This window comes from Palaemon carinicauda, chromosome 38 (genome assembly GCF_036898095.1).
Source record: "Palaemon carinicauda isolate YSFRI2023 chromosome 38, ASM3689809v2, whole genome shotgun sequence".
NCBI lineage: Eukaryota > Metazoa > Arthropoda > Malacostraca > Decapoda > Palaemonidae > Palaemon > Palaemon carinicauda.
The window spans coordinates 21,584,546-21,605,511 of NC_090762.1; the positions used below are offsets into that span (position 1 = coordinate 21,584,546).

Consider the following 20,966-nt stretch of genomic DNA (forward strand, 5'->3'; position numbering starts at 1 on the left):
CTTTGACCTCAGCCAACAAGGCCAGTGATTTTGGTGATGTTGGAGTTTAAGTTGAGAACGCAATTAGTCTACAAGATATTGGATCAGTGCCTCCCTGCCTCCCTAAAAGGGTAGCACGTACTACAGGGATCATTCAGGGAGTTCAGGGTCTTAGGGCACAGGTATAGGGGACAACTTTTTAGGCCTTGTTGGCATGGTTGAGCTAATATTTCTTAGGCCTCGCTGGCACTAAGGACACCATAGGAGAAGTTGCTTTGATACCAGCTCCTTCAGTAAGGACACCATCTGAGAAGTTGCTTTGATAACAGCTCCTTCAGTAAGGTTACAGAAGGCCTCCTTTAAAGACCTAAGGGCCACAACCTCTTTAAGGCAGACTTTATGGCAGCAGCATGCATGCATGGTTACTGGAGTGCTTTCAGTAGCATTCTCTGGGAGGAACACCACCAAACACCAAATCCTGAAAAACTCTGATAGGTTTCCTAACAATTGACAAGTAATTCCAGGCTATACAGTATATGTTAGTTTCAGGAGCTTGCTAAATTAGAGAGGTGAAGGAGCTATAAAACTTCTTAATTAGCTTGGGTATTGCCTGGGATAAGGCTGAAGAGTTCTCAAGCTTCCTCCTCTTCAAAGCGAACACTTGCCACTGGACACGAGACCACAATCTACAAAGGGAGATGATTGCAGGAGCATGGTCCAATCCCAACTAGGGACAAATTACTCAATAAAAACTACTGTTAACATGCTAAACCAAAACAATGAAGTATGTTCAAGTGTAAACTCATTAAATTAAAAATAACACTCTATAATAATAGCACAACTACATTCCAGGGAAAGGGACAAGGCTGTGAGTTTTGGACATTGATGCCATGATGCCAAGACAATCGACAAGAAGTGAAATGTTTGAGCAATGTACAGCTAGTGCCTTCTCGTTATTGGTGGAATCGAGATTAGTCATTTGGAAATGAAGTAACGTATGAGTAAGTTTGTACTGAACAATTTATTTGCTTCTTATTTTTAGCCAACATTTTAAAGTATTAAGGTAAAATGGAGTTTGGAACCATAACATAATTACACCATTTAAATGATTATCCTTTTAATAAATAGTTTGTACAATATTTTTGCATACAGGTAATTTTGGCAATCTTTATTACTTCAAGGCAGTTTTTTTCCATCATTACAGACTTGAGAAAGCTTTTAAATTCTATTTGCAATTTGTAGTAATATATATTAAGAACATTTTATAAACAATGTAGAATTTATAACAATGTTTTACATCATAAATAGCAAGGAGCTTAGTAATAACATGATGCATTATAAAAGAATTCTGAATTATAAAATAATTTGTAATCTTCTATTGTTACATTGTTGATTCCTAATCAAACTTTATTTCAATTGTTAATTGATTACATTTTTTTACTGTAATCATCATATGATTATAACTGCATTTTTAAAGTCATTTTTTCTATACAGTAGCTTTGAAATTAGAAAATTTCCATATGCCACTGAATATAAATTCATTTCAGAGTAAAACATTTTACAGTATACATTTCTTAGGTATTAAAAATTGATTCTATACTTAACACAATAAGTCTGTATCTTACAATGCTACTGTAGTTTGCCTTCACTATACCTATATACAGTAATTAAATATCTTAAGGGGAAGAAAAAATCTTTACATGAATATTTATGAAGGAAAAGTTTGTATAAAATTAATGTTAACAGTAAATCGGGGGAACAAGTATATACTGATCACAGTTCTCATGTCATTTATGTATTTCAAAGTAACCATACGTCAAACATAAAATTTCAATTGTCTATGACTTTTCATAAATAAATATATACTGTTGATACAATAAAATGCATAATTAATATTTAATAGAGGAACGAGAAAAATCATAATACAGTATAGGATCCATAATTGTCAATCTTAAAGATGAATAAATATAAAATTTAAATACCTAAAACCTTGGAAGTGTAATAAATGTTGGTCATGATATTGTTCGCCAAAAAAAATAAGACGCATTTAATAAAAATCACACAAAGAAGCCTATTTAAGCCCTCTATATCTTCAGTTTTTTCTTTTTCTTCTGAGGGGTGGTGGGTGTGTCATTTCCTTCCATCATTTCCTGAATTTTGGCTCTTCTTTCTTCCTGTTTTCTCAACTCTTCTTCCTCGAATTCCTCTTCTGTTTTTCCCTGTGTGCAGAACAGATATAAAATTGTAATTTTTAGCCAAAATTTTTGTTTTAAATAAGGTTAACATAAAAAATCCACTTATTAGATTAATCAACTAGTGTTAATTACTTTCTTTAAATGTAGTATGATTAATTCTGGGCAAGGCTAGCAAAAGAAAATAAGCAGAAGTCTATCACCCTGCTTTCGGCCTTAGATGAAATTTTTCCCCAATAGAGTAGTGGAGTTTAAATTTTTTTTTTTTTTTTTTTTTTTTTTTGCACTCAATTTTTATTTTCCTTATCAAGTGACTTTCTCATTACAAACTAACCTTAAACACATCATATAGTTTTGCATTTCCACAAAATTATTTTTGTAGCTCCTAGTAGGTATCCAAGTGACCAACTGCTTCACTTCTTTGTTAGCTGTCTTATGTAATTACTGTATTGCATGTATAGTGGAGCAATGTGATATTTACTGCAAAATACAAAAGATTATTTTCCCCTTTCTAATTTCCAACTTGATGACAAATGTAAAACCAATTTTTAATCTTTAAATTGCATATATTGTATTGTGATATCTAATTTATATGTATGTAATCTGGTTAACCCAAATTTTTACAGTACTGTAGTTTCAAAGTATTTTTTTAGCCTTTTTGTTACTAATCATCATCAAACTGACTTTCAATTGAATTTTATCAATTACACTAATGAGTTTTATGTGCTATGTCATTTAGTTTATTTCACTAGTATTGCATATATTTGCTATTTTTGAATTTCTGTAGGAATAAGACTAAAACTTGTAATTGATTGTGAATTATAACTGAAATAATGTACATTATGTTCATTTATAGATAACTACAAAAGTGGAAGTAGCAGCAGCCACAAGAAGAGAAAAAGTAATAGTAACAGCAAAATATAGCAACTGAAGCTACTAGTAGCCACAAATAGTTGCAGCAGCAGCCACTATGACTAATAGCAGAAGAAATAATCACAACTACAAGCAGCCACAAGTAATAACAGCAGCAAATACAGCCGCAACTATTATAGGTTTAAAGGCCGCTCGTGAATGGCAGAGGCAAGGGACAATGACATTGCCCAATCAAGCAGGACAATGCCCTTGACTGACCATGTATATGTATGATCAGTGCCCAAGCCCCTCTCCACCTAAGTGAGAGGACCAAGGAGGGCCAGGCAATGGCTACAGATGACACATCAAATAGACCTTATCCTTAGCTCATAAGGATGGTGAGGTTGCAGCGACCAAAGAAACTAACATGTTTGAGCAGGACTCGAACCCCAGTCTGGCGTTCACCAGTCGGCAACGTTACCACATCGGCCACCACAATACCACAACTACTGATAACCACAAGTAGCAGTAATAGCCATAACTAGTAGCCACAAATAGTAGCAACGGCAAAGGCCACAACAATTGGCAGTCACAAGAAGCAGACAGCAATTGCAATAACCAAAACTACTCGTAACGACGAGTGGAAACAATGAAAATGTCCATAGATACTAGCAGTGACAAGTAGCAATAACAAAAATTGCTATAATGACTAGTACCCACACATAACAGCAACAGTCCCACCTACTAGTAGCAACAAGTCGCATCAGCAACAATGGCCTTGACAACTAGTAGCTTCAAGTAGCAAAAGCAGTGGCAATGGCTGCACAAAATAGGACACAATTAGAAGCTGCCCTAACTAGTAGCCAAAAGTAGCAGCAGCGTCATTGGCCACACTGACTAGTAGCCTCAAGTAAATGCAGCAGCAGTAATGGCAACAAAGATTAGAAGCCACAAGTAGTAGCCACGGCAAATGGTAGCCACAAGTAACATCAGCAACAGCGACAATGGCCGCAAAGACTAGCAGCAGCAATGGCCACAAATAGTAGCCTCAAGTAGCAGAAGCAATGGTCACTATTAGCCTCAAGTAGCAGCAGCAATAGCTGCAACTATTATTAGCCTCAACTACCAGCAGCAATAGCTGTAACTATTATTAGCCTCAAGTAGCAAAATGAATGGCCATAATCAGTAGCAGTGTCAATGGCTGCAATGACTAATAGCCACAAGTAGCAGTATTAATGACTGAGACAACTAGTAGCCTCGAGTAGCAGGAACAACAATGGCTATAACTAGTACCCTCAAGTAGCAGCAATGACAATGGTCACAAGAACTAGAAACATCGAGTAGCATCAGCAGCAGTGCCCGTGACGTCCAGTAGCCTCAAGTAGCAGCTGCAGAAGGTTAATGGCGGTAACTAGTGTCCTCAAGTAGCAGCAATAGCTGTGAAAGCCAGTAACTTCAAGTAACAGTGGCAATGGCTTCAACAACTATTAACCTCATATGACAGTGGCAACATGAGCAATAGCCACGATGACTAATAGCCTCAGGTAGCAGCAGTGGCCGCAACAAATAGAAGCAGCGGAAAAGGCCGCAATGACTAGTAACCACCTTGTAGCAGCAACAATGCCAATACACAATGACTAGTAGTGGCTTCAAGTAGTTGCAATGGGTGCGACAACTAGTAACCTTAAGTAGCAGCCGCAGCAGCAACAATTGCCCTGACAAGTCGCCTCAAGTAACATCAGCAGCAATAGCCTCAAGCAGCAGCAGCAACCACAACTAGTAGAAGCAGCAGCAAACACAACTAGTAGCCTCAAGTAGCAGCAGCAGCAGCAACCACAACTAGGGGCCTCAAATAGCAGCAGCAGCAACCACAACTAGGGGCCTCAAGTAGTAGCAGCAGCAGCAGCAACCACAACTAGGGGCCTCAAGTAGTAGCAGCAGCAGCAACCACAACTAGGGGCCCCAAGTAGTAGCAGCAGCAGCAACCACAACTAGGGGCCACAAGTAGTAGCAGCAGCAGCAACCACAACTAGTAGCCTCAAGTAGTAGCAGCAGCAGCAACCTCAAATAGTAGCCTCAAGTAGTAGCAGCAGCAGCAACCTCAAATAGTAGCCTCAAGTAGTAGCAGCAGCAGCAACCTCAAATAGTAGCCTCAAGTAGTAGCAGCAGCAGCAACCTCAAATAGTAGCCTCAAGTAGTAGCAGCAGCAGCAACCTCAAATAGTAGCCTCAAGTAGTAGCAGCAGCAGCAATCAAAACTAGTAGCCTCAAGTAGTAGCAGCAGGATCAATCAAAACTAGTAGCCTCAAGTAGTAGCAGCAGGAGCAACCACAACTAGTAGTCTCAAGTAGTAGTAGCAGGAGCAACCACAACTAGCAGCCTCAAGTAGTAGCAGCAGGAGCAACCATAACTAGGAGCAACCACAACTAGCAGCAGCAACAACAACTAGTAGCCTCAAGCAGCGACCACAATTAGCAGCAGCAACCACAACTAGCAGCCTCAAGTAGTAGCAGAAGCAGCAGCAACCACAACTAGTAGCATCAGCAGCAACCACAAAAAGTGCAGGAGCAGACACAGCAACAACAACTAGTAGCCTCAAGCAGCGACCACAACTAGTAGTCTCAAGTAGTAGCAGCAGCAGCAACCACAAATAGTATCCTCAAGTAGCAGCAGCAGCAACCACAAATATTACCTCAAGCAACAACTAGTAGCCTCAAGTAGCAGCAGCCACAACTAGTAGCCTCGGGCAACATCAACAGCAGCCACAACTAGTAGCCTCAAGTAGCAGCAGCCACAACTGCTAGCCTCAAGTAGCAGCAGCCACAGCTAGCAGCCTCAAGTAGCAGCAACCACAACTAGTAGCCTCAAGTAGCCACAGCCACAACTAGTAGCAACCACAGCTAGTGGCCTCGAGTAGCAGCAGCAGCAACTCATAACTAGTGGCCTCGAGTAGCAGCAGCAGCAGCAACCATAACTAGTGGCCTCTAGTAGCAGCAGCAGCAGCAACCATAACTAGTGGCCTCGAGTAGCAGCAGCAGCATCAATCACAACTAGTGGCCTCGACTAGCAGCAGCAGCAGCAACCACAACTAGTAGCCTCGACTAGCAGCAGCAGCAGCAACTAATACTAGTAGCCTCAAGTAGCAGCAGCCACAACTAGTAGCCACAACTAGTAGCAGCCACAACTAGTAGCCTAAAGTAGCAGCAGCCACAACTAGTAGCCTCAAGTAGCAGCAGCCACAATTAGCAGCCTCAAGTAGCAGCAGCCACAACTAGTAGCATCAAGTAGCAGCAGCCACAACTAGTAGCCTCAAGTAGCAGCAACGACAGCTAGTGGCCTAAAGTAGCAGCAGCCACAACTAGTAGCCTCGGACAACATCAGCCACAACTAGTAGCCTCAAGTAGCAGCAGCCACAACTAGTAGCCTCAAGTGGCAGCAGCCACAACTAGTAGCAGCAACTATAACTAGTAGCCTCTAGTAGCAGCAACTACAACTAGTAGCCTCAGGTAGCAGCGGCAGCCACAACTAGTACTAGTAGCCTCATGTAGCAGCAGCCACAACTTGTAGCCTCAGGCAACATCAGCAGCAGCCACAACTAGTAGCCTCAAGTAGCAGCAACAACAACTAGTAGCCTCTAGTAGCAGTAACCACAGCTAGTGGCCTATAGTAGCAGCAGCCACAACTAGTAGCCTAAAGTAGCAACAGCCACAACTAGTAGCCTAAAGTAGCAGCAGCCACAACTAGTAGCCTCAGGCAACATCAGCAGCAATAAAACTAGTAGCCTCAAGTAGCAGCAGCAACAATACAACTAGCAGCCTCTAGTAGCAGCAGCAATACAACTAGCAGCCTCTAGTAGCAGCAGCAGCAGCAATACAACTAGTAGCCTCGAGCAGCAGCAATACAACTAGTTGCCTCGAGTAGCAGCAGCAGCAACTAGAAGCCTCGAGTAGCAGCAGCAGCCACAACTAGTAGCCTCAAGTAGCAGCAACCACAGCTAGTGGCCTAAAGTAGCAGCCACAACTAGTAGCCTCAGGCAACATCAGCAGCAGCCACAACTAGTAGCCTCAAGTAGCAGCAGCCACAACTAGTAGACTCAAGTAGCAGCAGCCACAACTAGTAGCCTCAAGTAGCAACAGCCACAACTAGTAGCCTCAAGTAGCAGCAGCCACAACTAGTAGCCTAGCAGTAGCAACTACAACTAGTAGCCTATAGTAGCAGCAGCAACTACAACTAGTAGCCTCTAGTAGCAGCAACAACTACAACTAGTAGCCTCTAGTAGCAGCAACTACAACTAGTAGCCTCTAGTAGCAGCAGCAACTACAACTAGTAGCCTCTAGTAGCAGCAGCCACAACAACTAGTAGCCTCTAGTAGCAGCAGCCACAACAACTAGTAGCCTCTAGTAGCAGCAGCCACAACAACTAGTAGCCTCTAGTAGCAGCAGCCACAACAACTAGTAGCCTCTAGTAGCAGCAGCCACAACAACTAGTAGCCTCAAGTAGCAGCAGCAACTACAACTAGTAGCCTCAAGTAGCAGCAGCCACAACTAGAGTAACCTCGGGCAACAGCAGCAGCAGCCACAACTAGTGTAGCCTCAAGTAGCAGCAACCACAGCTAGTGGCCTCTAGTAGCAGCAGCCACAACTAGTAGCCTAAAGTAGCAGCAGCCACAACTAGTAGCCTCGGGCAACATCAGCAGCAATAAAACTAGTAGCCTCGTAGCAGCAGCAGCAGCAATAAAACTAGTAGCCTCAAGTAGCAGCAGCAGCAATACAACTAGTAGCCTCGAGTAGCAGCAACCACAACTAGTAGCCTCGAGTAGCAGCAACCACAACTAGTAGCCTCGAGTAGCAGCAGCAGCAACTAGAAGCCTCGAGTAGCAGCAGCAGCAACTAGAAGCCTCGAGTAGTAGCAGCAGCAGCAACCACGACTAGAAGCCTCGAGTAGTAGCAGCAGCAGCAACCACGACTAGAAGCCTCGAGTAGCAGCAGCAGCAACCACGACTAGAAGCCTCGAGTAGCTACCACAACTAGTAGCAGCAACCACAACTAGTAGCCTCAAAGCAGCAGCAACAACCACAACTAGTAGCCTTAACCAGCAGCAGCAGCAATAAAACTAGTAGCAGCAGCAACCACAACTGGTAGCCTCGAGTAGGAGCAGCAACCACAACTGGTAGCCTCGAGTAGCAGCAGCCGCAACAAGGAGCCTCGAGTAGCAGCAGCCGCAACTAGTAGCCTCGAGTAGCAGCAGCCGCAACTAGTAGCCTCGAGTAGCAGCAGCAGCAGGCACATAAAAGCCTCATGTAGCCTCGCGCAGCAGCAGCCGCAACGAGTAGCCTCAAGTAATAGCAGCATCAGCGGGTATGGCTACAACTACTAGTAGCCTTAAATAGCAGCAATGGCAGTGACAACTAGTAACCTAAAGTAGCAACAATGGCTGCACCAACTCGTAGCCACTCAGCGGCAGAGACTGCAACAACTATTAGCCACAGGTAGCAGCACCGGCAAAGGTTGTGAAGACTAGTAGCCACAAGTAGCAGCAGCACCGGGAATGGCCACAGGAGTAAAAGGACTAGCAGAAGTGGCACCAGTTACTGTAGCAATAATTATAACAAATTATAATTGTTCTCCTTGCTACATTGGTAGCACAGAACCCAGCAGTGGAGATTATGAAACTATACACAATTCTGCAACCTCTTGATTGTGTATTAGAGCAAATAGCATTTATCTACTGCATGCCTACCTTACTGTTATTACTGTTCCACCTTTGCCTGCAGTTTCATAATATTCAGCCTTTGAGAAATCAATGTATAGTTCCTGTACCGTTGTTAACTCCAGATAAACCCTCTGTTCAGCAGCATATTATACTGTAGCTTCATCTGCCCTAATAGTCTCTTCGTCCCAACCTTTACAGCAGTTTAATAGGATTGATAGATTTGATAAGACTTTTTTAATTTTATAAACATAACCTTAAAAACTAATTAAAATATAATTTACAGAAAATTCACATACCTCCATCTGATTCATAATTTTTGCATTGTTTTTTATAGCTCCTTTCTGTCCTTTTTGCATGGTAACCTGATTGTTTTCAGGATTTCTGTGAATGAACCACAATTTTTCAAATATAATTAAAGTATGGTGATCCATTTTAGTGTTTTTAACAACCTTATCATAGAAAGTAAGTCTAGCATAATGTTTTTATGTATTTGTTATCATATATAAAATTGTGAAATGTATAATCATTCCCCATTGGGAAAATGGCCTAGTGATAAGACACCACCTGCTCAGCATATCAAAAAGTCAAACTATTGATCACCATAATTACTTAGTTATAAGAATCGTAAGGCAATTTTATTCAAGTTATCCTTCCGCTTTAAATTAATTTCTACCTTTACTTAACATACATCCAATCTTTTTCTTTCACTCTAATACATTTGATTTCTTCAACTTTCACCTAGCACTAATTTTCTACTAATATATTAAATAATGCTAATTAGAAAAAAAAACATTGAGAGTTTTTCATTGAGAAAAGACCCTTCAAGTAATGTTTTGAAAGTCTGGAATTTCGGTATATCTACTAAATCGGAGTACATGTGTCAGAATATGACATATCATTGTCCATCTCAATTCCCCCATAACATTATTTGTTAACCTTTAATCTCTCATTATCGAAATTATCAGTATAATTGTATGCTATGATTCATATTCTTAATTACAATATGGAAAAAAAATAAATAAATTCTAAAAACAACAAGGTTATAAATAAAGTACTTTAGTTTAAATATTCTTTTTCTTTAAGTCATATCTAAGAAAATCTTCAACATTTCAGTTACTTTAAGAATCTTTGCTACAAAAACTAATTAGCCTACACATGAACAGATAGCAATTACTGTATATTCAAACACCTTTAACAAAACAAATATAATCCTCACCTAATTTTCTGGAGACTAGCCATGATTTGCAGATATGAAAAAGACTGATCTTCTAAAATGGATGACAATCCTTTGTTCAACACAGCTTCTGCAGAAACTTGAATGGAAGAATCTTTATTCTTCAAAGATTTATTTGAAGCTTCTGCCAAAGAAAATGTACACATAACCCATTGCATTGTTATTCATATACACAAAATTCAATAAAAATGCTTAATATTTTCTGACCTGGCAAGAAGTCATATAAATTAAATCCTATATTTTAACTAAAGACCTAATAATCAAAATGTTTAAACTACAGCAAATCAAAGTGTCTAAAAAACCCTCTCTTCTTGTTTAGCCTAATGATGTGCTCAAAACGTAGAATTGGGGAAAATGGCTTTCATCTACTATTACTGTGTTGGAATCTTCTTAATCAGATTTTGTTAAAAATGATAGATGTCTTTGTTGCATTAATGATAGTTTTTAAAGTTCCCATTTGACCATAAAGGAGTTAGAATCTGACTAAATTGTTCATAAGATTTTACAGGGAGTATGCAATTCATATGTATAGTATTGTATCAACAATTTTGTATTACATATTTATCCTATCCTTTTATTACCTCTTGTATGATACATAGCAAGTGATCAGAACTTATTACGCCTTTATGAAGGCTAGGAGTGCATGTAGGGAGTTTGTGTTCGCTGCCGCAACGCTGAAACATGAGACAAGGAAGCTAATATCTTCCAACATCTGGGGTAAAGACCTCTTCCCAGATGAGGTAGTTAGGGAAGTGATTAGGAATGCCACCACGGAGAACGTAGGTCTTCTCCAAAAGTGGGGCATCCTTTCAAAGAGAAAGTCTTCCATGGTTGTGGTTCCCCAACCTAAAAGGAGGACGGGAAAGTCCAGAAATATACTTCGGGCTGTTCAACATCCCACAGCTGCAACGACCACGATGCCACAGGCAGGTGGTAAAAAATTTAATCCTACTGATAATTTGAAGCATAAGAGATGCTTCTGGTAGGAGGGAGGTTCCTTCAGGATCGTTGGACCTTTGATCCTTGGGTCCAAGGCCTAATCAAGATGGGACTACGATGGGAAGTAGAAATGTCTCCACCATCATTTCCTTAACTACTCCTAAAATACAAAACCCTCCTGGAGGAGTATACCTAAGAGCTCTAGAGCATACAGGTGGTAAGGAAACAATAGTCCATCATATTCCAGGGAAAGCTGTTTGGTGTTCATGAGAAGGACTCAAGAAATCTCAATAGTCATTCTGGACTTGTCGCCACTCAACAAGTTCAAATAAAACAGCAAGTTCAGAATGTTAATCGTTCTGAACATTTGGACCCTGTTTCAAAAAGGGGTGTTTGTAGTCTTGTCTAACCTGAAAAATGTCCCTTGGCAACTTCCAGCCAATCACCCCATCCCCTCCTATCTAGGATTCAAGTTACAGAAGGTAACATATATCCTAGGAAAGATGTGTCGGACTGAATACAGTCCTAAATATCTTCATAAGATTGGCAGACTTAGTCACGCAAAAACCAAGTCTAGAAATGGTTCAGGCAACAATGTACCTGGACGGGAAGTTGGGGTGGGCAGCACCCGAAGTGGCTGGTATATGAACATCCAAGGAGATGAACCGGTTCCCGGAACATCGCGTATGCAAGATAAGCCTCAAGAAGTCTCAATTCTCTCCAGCTCAAAGGTTTCAATGGCTGTAAAATCAATGAAGTCTGTGGTCACACCAACTCTCCTTTCCCATAGGAATATAGAATGAGATTGTAAGGTCAGTCAAGAGACTCGGGTAATCAGTCAGATTTCCAGGACGTTAACAAGGAGGAGTTCTGAACTTTCTCCAGTTCCCAATAGTGACAGAACCAGTGCACAGCTGAAAGATGCGTCAAGAGTCTGGAGAAGATACGCATCAAACGCTTGAAGAGATCTAAAAAGACCAATATAGGTCCTTCCTTAATCGCTTCTCTAACAAAGGTTAAAGTCCGAAAGTCCCAAGACCATGTTGGTCCTGTCATGAGTGGGGAAGCTCTCTCCACGCAGATCAGACTTCCTTCGACTGATCTGGGACACCGAAGCGATAATGAGACGTCGCAATCGACAATGCTTGAAAATGTCTCATGCGGTATAGATGATGTTAACCATCCTTTACTTAAAGGGATGGCACCTGTCAGCAGTTCATATACAACCGATCCACAATGTGACAGTGGATGCTCTATTTCGGCTCAAGCCGATAGAGTTAGAATGGTCCACGGACGCAGACCTATTCCCTCCCAGATGGGATCAAGTCCCAGAACTGCAAATCGACCTCTTCATCACGAGCGTCTTTAAGATACTACCTCGATATGTAGCCCGAGGATCCTCTAGTGGAGTTAACAGACATCATGTCTCTGGTATAGAAGAGATGGACTCAGATATCCTGGTTCATCCCATCCAATCGCCTGCTGAAGGTCCTCAACATGCTGAGATCCTTCCAAGGGGGAGTAGCTCTATTGGCTCCCAAGTAGCCCAAGAGCAATCTGTCCTCTTTAGTGAAGGAACTGAAGCTGAGGCTGGCCCTAGTTCTGAACCCAGAACTATGTCAGAGGGTTCAGAAGTTGATTGCCTTCGATTTATCACAGAGAACCCGAACCCTTCATTTAATGATTTCCCTGCCCTAGCGGTTAAGAAAAGATTTTGGATCTCAGAAGGCAGTTTAGAACTCTTAGAAGAATACAAGTCTAAGTCAACGAGAAGACAATACGAGTCTTCTTGGAAAAAATGGGTTGCTTTTGTTAAAGCAAAAGGACCGTATTTAATTTCGATGAACTTCTATCTGTCCTTCTTTGTCCACCTTCATAATCAAGGCCTGGCGGCCAACACGATAACTACGTGCAAATCAGCCTTGACTAGACCTCTTCTATATGCCTTTCAAGTAGATCTGTCGAATTAAATCTTTAATAAGATTCCGAAGGCATGTGCAAGGCTTAGGCCTGCACCACCACCAAAGCCCATCTCATGGTCGTTGGACAAGGTCCTACATTATGCCTCGTCTATGAACAATGAAGATTGTTCCCTTAAGGATCTAACTCAAAAGGTTATTTTTCTGTTCGCTATAGCCTCAGGGGCTAGAGTTAGTGAAATAGTGGCCCTATCTAGAGACGAGGGCCACATTCAGTTCACAGAAGCGGGAGAACAACCTCTTTCCTGATCCAACCTTTCTCACTAAGAACGAGCTACCCACTAAGAGGTGGGGTCCCTGGAGAATCTGCCCACTCAAGGAAGATGTCTCTTTATGTCCAGTAGAGTGTCTAAAGGTCTATCTTTGTAGAACTTCAGACTTCAGGGGAGGACAGCTTTTTAAAGGAGAAACCTCTGGATCAAAGTTATCCCTAAAACAACTGAGGGCGAAGCTCACCTACTTTATTCGTAGAGCAGATCCTGACAGTACTCCCGCAGGTCATGATCCGAGAAAAATTGCTTCATCACTGAACTTCTTTCAGTATATGGACTTTGAGCGTCTTCGTTCATTCACCGGATGGAAATCATCCAGAGTGTTTTACAAACACTTTGCTAAGCAGGTCCATGAACTGAAGCGTTATGAGGTGGCGGCAGGTAGCGTATTAAAACCTGCCATCTAATTCTGCGATGAACAGTTAATTGACTAAGACTGTCAATTAAAGGGAGAGGGGGTCATCACTTTTAGTGGGAACTCCTTTTGAATAAGTGTTACCATGGTGACACTTACTCTGTTCAAAATCCCAGGTGTGGAATTATACAGATAGCACAAGTGCAGTGTGTACGTAGTACACAGTGTTGATAGAATGTAATCGGTACAGAATTTACGAAGCAAAATTTTCTTATAAAATTTCTTCAATCAGAGAGTGGCACTCATCATTTCTTTTCCTTTCAAGAAAGAAATATAAATTCTGTATAGGTTACATGTATAATTCCGTTATCATGCTACATTCATTTAAGTCATTTAGTCATTTATTGGGAATAGTCTATTAGAATGTATTTGCGTCCTAATTCGCCCGACAATTGTATGTGTAAAATGCCAGAGTTCTTTAGCTTACTAAAGTAAGTATTCTTCATATAGTTGTAAGCTCAAACAATGATATATAAGAGAAACTGATATTGATTCGGCAATATATACAAACTATGAGACTGTTTGTATATTCAGTGTATACTTATGTTTGTTCATGTAATATATGCTAACCTTGAGGCCCCTTTTCTACTGTCTAGAATGACTCTTCCCTCTAGGGGGCAGGAAGCAGTAACATTGTTTATGATTAGTGATGATGACGAATAACGGTAACGTCATTTGTCTCAATTGGTCCATGTGACTATAGAAATGTTGTCCCAAGGTTAAGGCACTGATGAAAATCCACAGATACATTAATGTTCTGGTATGCTTCCATCAGGACGACATGGATTGAGCCCAAAAAACGGATTTTGAGGGAAGCGATAAATCTATTTTTGGGTGAGATGGCCATGTCGTCCTGATGGACCCACCCTTCTTTTCTAAAAAGAAAAGATCTTCACAGTATCCCTCCCGAAGTACTGTATCTGTAGCACCATGCTCAATGCTACAAGGAATGTTCGCCACCTTGGATATAGCGCTGTTGTGATACTCAATAGTATGAGAAGTAGGGTAACCTTGATACGGCTCCCCTTCTAATCTGCCACTTCCCCCTCGAAGCGTAAACGCTACTAGGGGTGCAGATTGCTATGTGGCGTGTCAAGAATACGTCCTCTGATATTATGCGATATCCTTGAGAGAAATTTAAGGATATTCGCGCCAGGAATTAGAATTCTGGATTCCTAAAGGTAAAATTCTCTGGGAATATCACTGTAGTACATATATCCCTTAGGAAGCTACTTATAGGAACTTCCATCAGGACGACATGGCCATCTCACCCAAAAATAGATTTTTCGCGACTATTGACTAAATAGAAAGGTTTACATATACTGAAAGACTATATTATGTACATAGATATTAGGTTACAATAAATAATTTCCCCATAACGAAAGATACGTCTATAATGAGAATTTTGTTAAACTCCAATTTCAGCAAGGTTCATTACTTTATAAAAGTATGTTTACTCATTAATCTTAAATGATCATGGGACAAAATATTTCTTAAATTTCCTTTTCTAGTGAAAAGTAATACTGTATATATTTACTTACTTGACTTCTTGTTATCGGGCAAAAGTTCTTCAAGTTGACGATTCTTATTCTCCAGTTCTTTAGTCAACTGATCTTTTATTAATCCCAAGTGATGACAATGAACCAATAATGGGATTGTCCAGTGGTGATAAAACTGAAATTACAAAAATCTTGAGGAAACAATATCACTTTTCATACAATTTAACTTCAATATGTAAAAAACTGATCAGTTCAATCAATAAAATTAATAAAACCTCAAATACATAAAATTCAGGCAATACAATTTTAAAGAATGTTTCTATACATACAAATTACATAAACTGAATGCCAAATTAGCAGACAATACAAGAACAAGCAGACCAATAGCTTACAAAAATAAGCGAACTAAAGCAAGAAAGTTGGGTACAGTTAGTCGCTGGAATTCCTGGCTCACCTCACTAAGGAAGTGGTGGACCCTGTCCCACCCTTACTGCACAGTAAGTTCTTGCGCATAGCCCTAACCCCCATGCACAGCGCAGTAAGAGTGTGAGAGTGAACTTCCTTAAAGCGAGGTGTGCCAGGAATTCCTGTATCCTACTGTACATATCAAAATACCATCTAAACCAAGCAAAATCATAGTTAGATTGCTTGATTGAGCCTTATTCTTTCTTTGCAAATCCTTTCCCTCTTTGGTTCTGACAACTGACCTGAGATATATACTAATCAAAATATATAGTGGGGAAACTCTCTTGTTAAAAATATTAAAAATTGATACTAAAAAGAGAAATTTAATTATCTACTAACTTTCATAACAACCCTCTTACATAGCATATATTTATCAGCTAATATATTGTGTTTAACAAAGTCAAAATATTCCTAGAAATGTCCTTTCAGTGGTTATGGCCATACTATATTGCTAAGTGAAGTTCTTCCACTCGAGTCAAACAAAAGGTCAAAAGTCTGTCACATTGTAAAAGTTCGAGAAACAACCCTCATTGACTTAAATATAATGAGGTTGTGGTTGGAAATGATGATGGCCCCTTACAGGATGAAAATGGCATAAAATCGCAGCTGCCGTGGGAGGTACTTCATTTAAAAGTACAGTACTAGCACTAGAGTTCTCAAGTCAAGAAGCACTAACATAAAAATGAATTGATCTACTTTGAGCAACGGCCAAATTTCTTTCAGCATTCTGGCTCATAAATTCTTTAAAACATAGGGACTCAGTCTAACCTAAAGAAAGATGCAAAGATGAATGAAATCCTTAAGTAGAGCTGACCGTAAATTGAACAACAGCATACAGAGCTGCTAAGAGTTAAAAGGACTCATTTAGCAAGCCCTTCAAAAGTCTACAATTCAGACTTGGGAAGAAATCTGTGAGCTTCCTTTTAACAACATAAAGAGAAACACTCCATTAACTGCACCTTCCAGACATAAAATATTATGACATTTGTATGCAGTATGAAAACACTAGCAAGAGCATTAATAACAACTAACCAATTCATCATCCAGACGTGTCATGTGAAACTCCCAAGAATACGACATATCATTAAGTTTGGAATTTATGGAAAGTTTAGCTTTCCCTCTGTTGTCTTCCCAGGATAAAATAGCAGTTTTCTTCATCTCTGATAGCACTAATCTTGAGAGCTCTATGATGCCAGCTTCAATACAAGATGCCCATTCCTGAAAATTTTAATTAAATACTATAAATAATTTGCTTTACAATCATTAAAGCCTAAAATGAATTTGCTTATGTGATAAATCTAATACTTTTTGTTGAATATCGATGCCTTATTGTTAATACACTTTAAATGCAGCAAGTAGCAAGATCACCTTGGAGGAATTTCCCCCATTCCACTCAATTTAGATTCAAAGTAGCATTTAACAAATGCTCAATGTATAACCTGAATTTCCTGAATTGAGTTGGAGCCTGCTTTACTAATATTTCATATGTTATATGCACAAACCTATTACTTTTTAAGGACTTTATTAGCGTTCTGGACAAAGGACGGTAAAAAAATGAAAAGCTTTTAGTCAAAAACCTCTACAAATTTTATACAATTTGTATTTTTCTAGCTATACAAAACAGTCATTTATATGGGTTACTCCTAGTTCCATTTTCTACAATAAAAAAATCAAAAGAAAATTGGTTTGATTGCATTATGCTCAAAACACTCCCCACAACACTTGAGGTGGGACCTTTGATAAATATCTCTGGTTTGTATAGCTAGGGAAAATACCAATTGTATAAAATCTGTAGCTTATCCATAGGCAGATACAAACTTCTGAGTCTTCTTAAGGCGAGAGGAAGCCTCCATGAAGTTAAGAGGTCTGCCCCTCCTCTCTAAAGATGCAATTGCTATAAGTAATAAGAAGAGATGAAAGTGATATGATCATCAAGTGTTGCTTACTATCAAAATTTCAGTACATCATTAAATACTCAACTTCAAGGCCATTTTATTTGCATAAAGGTGGATTCCAAGTGAAGGCTTCAAGTCCAATCAAGATCATCATCTGCCGTACTGACCATTACATACCCATAAGGTATGCAGATAATAACTAATGCCTGAGATGAAAGCAATTATGTGTCCCATAAGAGCAATCATTAAGAAATGGTTTATAAAAGGGATTCTTCTCTTCCAAATACCAGGTTTTAGAACTTGTGCTACAGAGTGGTTTTTGCAGAACGCTTGGGTTGCGACAAGCCAACATATATCAGGTGCTCAAGGGTAGACCCCTGGAGATGCTTCCACTAAGGATTTATAGGCTCGCATAATAGTTTCTATCAACTAGAAAGAAAGGGTGTTTCTGGATACTTTCTTTTTGGAGCAGCCAGTACTCACAAATAAATTGGAGGTTTTAGGCCCAGGATACTGTACTGCGTTCTTTTCAATATACTGTATAATATTTATGCACTGCAATTACGGGACATAGTAACATGTCATCCAGGTGCCTCTTTGAAAGACAAGATCGCGAAAGAGTCAAAGCTGAGATAGTTACCAACCTGATTCTAGGTTTTGGCCACAAATTCAGGAACAAGAGACAAAGATACTGTAGTCCTCTCCACCCTCTGGAATGTGACATAAGATGAGATAGACTATGTAATTTGCTTATTCTCTTGGCTGAAGCTAAGGCAAAGAGGAAGACTATCTTAAAGCTAAGGTCTCAAGGACATTATGCATTAGTTCGTAAGGGGCTTGTTTTAAGGCCCGTAGAACTTCAGTCACATCTCAGGAAGGGGGTTTGAGTTCTTGAGGAGGGTATGATTGCTTGAAACTCCTAATCAGACCTGAGAGTTCCCAAGGAGCGGAGAGATCAAGCCCTTTCAGTTTGTTATAACCTTGCTCAATGCTGAGTGGTAGCCTTTCATCACAGTGACCGAAAGAGCTTTCTTGTTCCTTTGGAACCCCAAAAAGTCTGCAATTAGGGGAATAGTAACTTTGAGTAGAGCAATATCCCCCCTATGATACCAATCACAGAAGATTTTCCACTTTACCTGGTAAACTTCTGCGGAAGACATTCAGAGATATCCAAAAAGCTGCTTCGCAGTTGGTCTTAAAAAGCTTTTCTTTTGGAGGAAACACTGGGATAGACTCCAGCTGTGAAGGAACAGGCAATGCATTGTAAGGGGGAATTTTCTTATGTGAGGTTGGCATAGGAGATTTGGCCATTCTGGAAGTTCTCTTGGATCTTCTGTGAGAAGTTCCAGCAGGTTTGAATACTATTCCGCTGCTGGCCACTTTGGGGTTACTAACGTTACTCTGACTACCTTGGATGTTTGGACTCTCCAAAATCCGATGAATCAGGCAGAATGGTGAAAAAGCATAAAAGGCTAGTCTGCCCCATGGGTGTTGGAATGCATCTTCCACCACTACAGCTTGGTCTGGGACTGGAAAGCAATGCACACTGAGTGTGTGACTCAGGTGAGTGGCGAACATGTCTAGAAACGGGGAACCCCATAAAGTCACAAGTCTCTTCACTGCTAGAGGAAGAAAAGAGACCATTCTGAACCAACTGTCATTTCTCAACGGCTCAGACAGCCTGCAGTGACGTTCCTCTTCCCGGGGATAAACCTCGCAGAGAGAGAGAAGGCATGGGACTGCTTCCACTTTATTATCTCCACTGCTAGATTGCATAGTAGGAGAGATGCTGCGCCTCCTTGTTTAGAGATGTAGGTCACCACCATTGAGTTGTCACTCACCAACTCCACGGAGTGACCTCTTAAGTCTTTGAGAAGTGGAATAACGCTAGCAGCGCTGCTTTCATTTCCAGGAAATTTATTTGAAAGTTCTTGTTCTCTTCTGACCATAGGTCCAAGATTTGCTACTTTCCTAGGTGACCATCCCACCCTTGGCGAGGAGCATCTGTGAACAGGAGGAATTGTGGTAGAGGAGCCTGAAAGGGGGAACGGTTCCTGGTAACAATTTCTCATCGTTCAGCCACCAAGGAGGTCTTTTACCATCTCCTGAGGTATTTGCAGCCGGATTGCAAAGTGGTCTGAAGTGTGTGACCATTGGTTCTTCAGGGTACACTGCATCAAGCGCAGATGCATTCTCCAAAAAGGGACAAGTTTCTCTGATGAGGAGAGATGGCCTAATAGCTTTTGCCAAGAGTGGGCAGGAAGGAGTTTCCCTTTCAGAAAGGTTGCTGCAAATACTCTGAACCTTGACATTCTGTTGGCTGATAGAAAGGCTCTGGCTTGAACCGAGTCCATGTCAAAGCCAAGATACCTGATGGGGTGTTGGGGGACGAGGCTAGACTTCTGCAGGTTCAAAGTGGATCCCTAACTCCTTGCACAGATTCAGGAGTAGGTCTCTGTGTTTTAACAGAAGAGCTTGGGATTTTACTAGGAAAAGCCAGTTGTCCAGGTATTTCAGGAGCCTGATGCCCATAGCATGAGCCCAGCCTGGGACAAGGGCAAAGATTTTGGTGAAGACCTGAGAGGCTGTTGATAGGCCGGAGCACAGCACCCTGAACTGAAAAATTTTGTTTTGAAAGGGAAACCTTAGAAACTTCCTGGACGTAGGATGGATGAGGGCCTAAAAGTAGTTGTCTTTCAGTAGCACTTAGCATTGTAAGGGTACATTGAAGGCGATGTGGATGTCTGATCACAGAGAGAGGAAGTAGGCATGTCTGACCTACTTCACAACCAGGAGTCTTGTGAGGAAGCTCTTTGAACAAGCATTATGTGTCATGTGCAGAAGTTGTCTAGCAATAAAGCATAATGTAACCAAACCAATTTTCTTTAGATTGTCTGGTCGTACAAAACGAAACTAGGAGTAACCAATATAAATGACACAAAGTTTGTATACACATAGGAATAGATGAATGATTAACTAGAGTAAGGGGAAAGGTATTCTCAATACAACAACAAGTCCTAACAAACAAGGAGGTATTCCTAGTAAAATCAGATTCCATACTTAGAAAGGAAGAATGAATTCCAAGGAATCTAAGCAAAGTATGATACCATATCAAACAAGGAATTTCCCCAAATTTTGGGGGGTAGCCGTCATCAAACAAATGAAACAAAAAAGGGGACCTCTCCTCTCTACGTTCCTCCCAGCCTGACAAGGGACTCAACCGAGTTCGGCTAGTACTGCTAGGGTGCCACAGCCCACCCTCCCCTGTTATCCACCACAGATGAAGCTTCATAACGCTAAATCCCCTACTGCTATTACCTCCGTGGTCAACCAAGGCAGCGGAGGAAGCAGCAGGGCCTACTGGAACTGTGTCACAATCGCTCGCCATTCATTCCTATTTCTAGCACGCTCTCTTGCCTCTCACATCTATACTCCTATCCCCCAGAGCTTCCTTCACTCCATCCATCCACCCAAACCTTGGCCTTCCTCTTGTACTTCTCCCATCAACTCTTGCATTCATCACCTTCTTTAGCA

At 40.7% G+C, this 20,966-nt stretch overlaps 1 protein-coding gene across 7 annotated transcripts in view; it reads right to left on the reverse strand.

Annotated features, from left to right (window-relative positions):
* Nucleotides 1–1,079: 1,079 nt before the first annotated feature.
* Nucleotides 1,080–20,966, reverse strand: part of LOC137630445 (uncharacterized) — a 58,728-nt gene continuing 38,841 nt past the window's right edge. For all 7 annotated transcript variants that reach the window (XM_068361917.1, XM_068361918.1, XM_068361923.1 and 4 more), the window contains 5 exons: nt 16,570–16,755; nt 15,115–15,247; nt 9,951–10,092; nt 9,031–9,115; nt 1,080–2,198 (listed from right to left, as the gene is read on the reverse strand). In XM_068361917.1, coding sequence (XP_068218018.1) covers nt 2,064–2,198; nt 9,031–9,115; nt 9,951–10,092; nt 15,115–15,247; nt 16,570–16,755 — 681 coding nt within the window. In that variant the 3' untranslated portion in view covers nt 1,080–2,063. The remainder of the gene's footprint in view (nt 2,199–9,030; nt 9,116–9,950; nt 10,093–15,114; nt 15,248–16,569; nt 16,756–20,966) is intronic.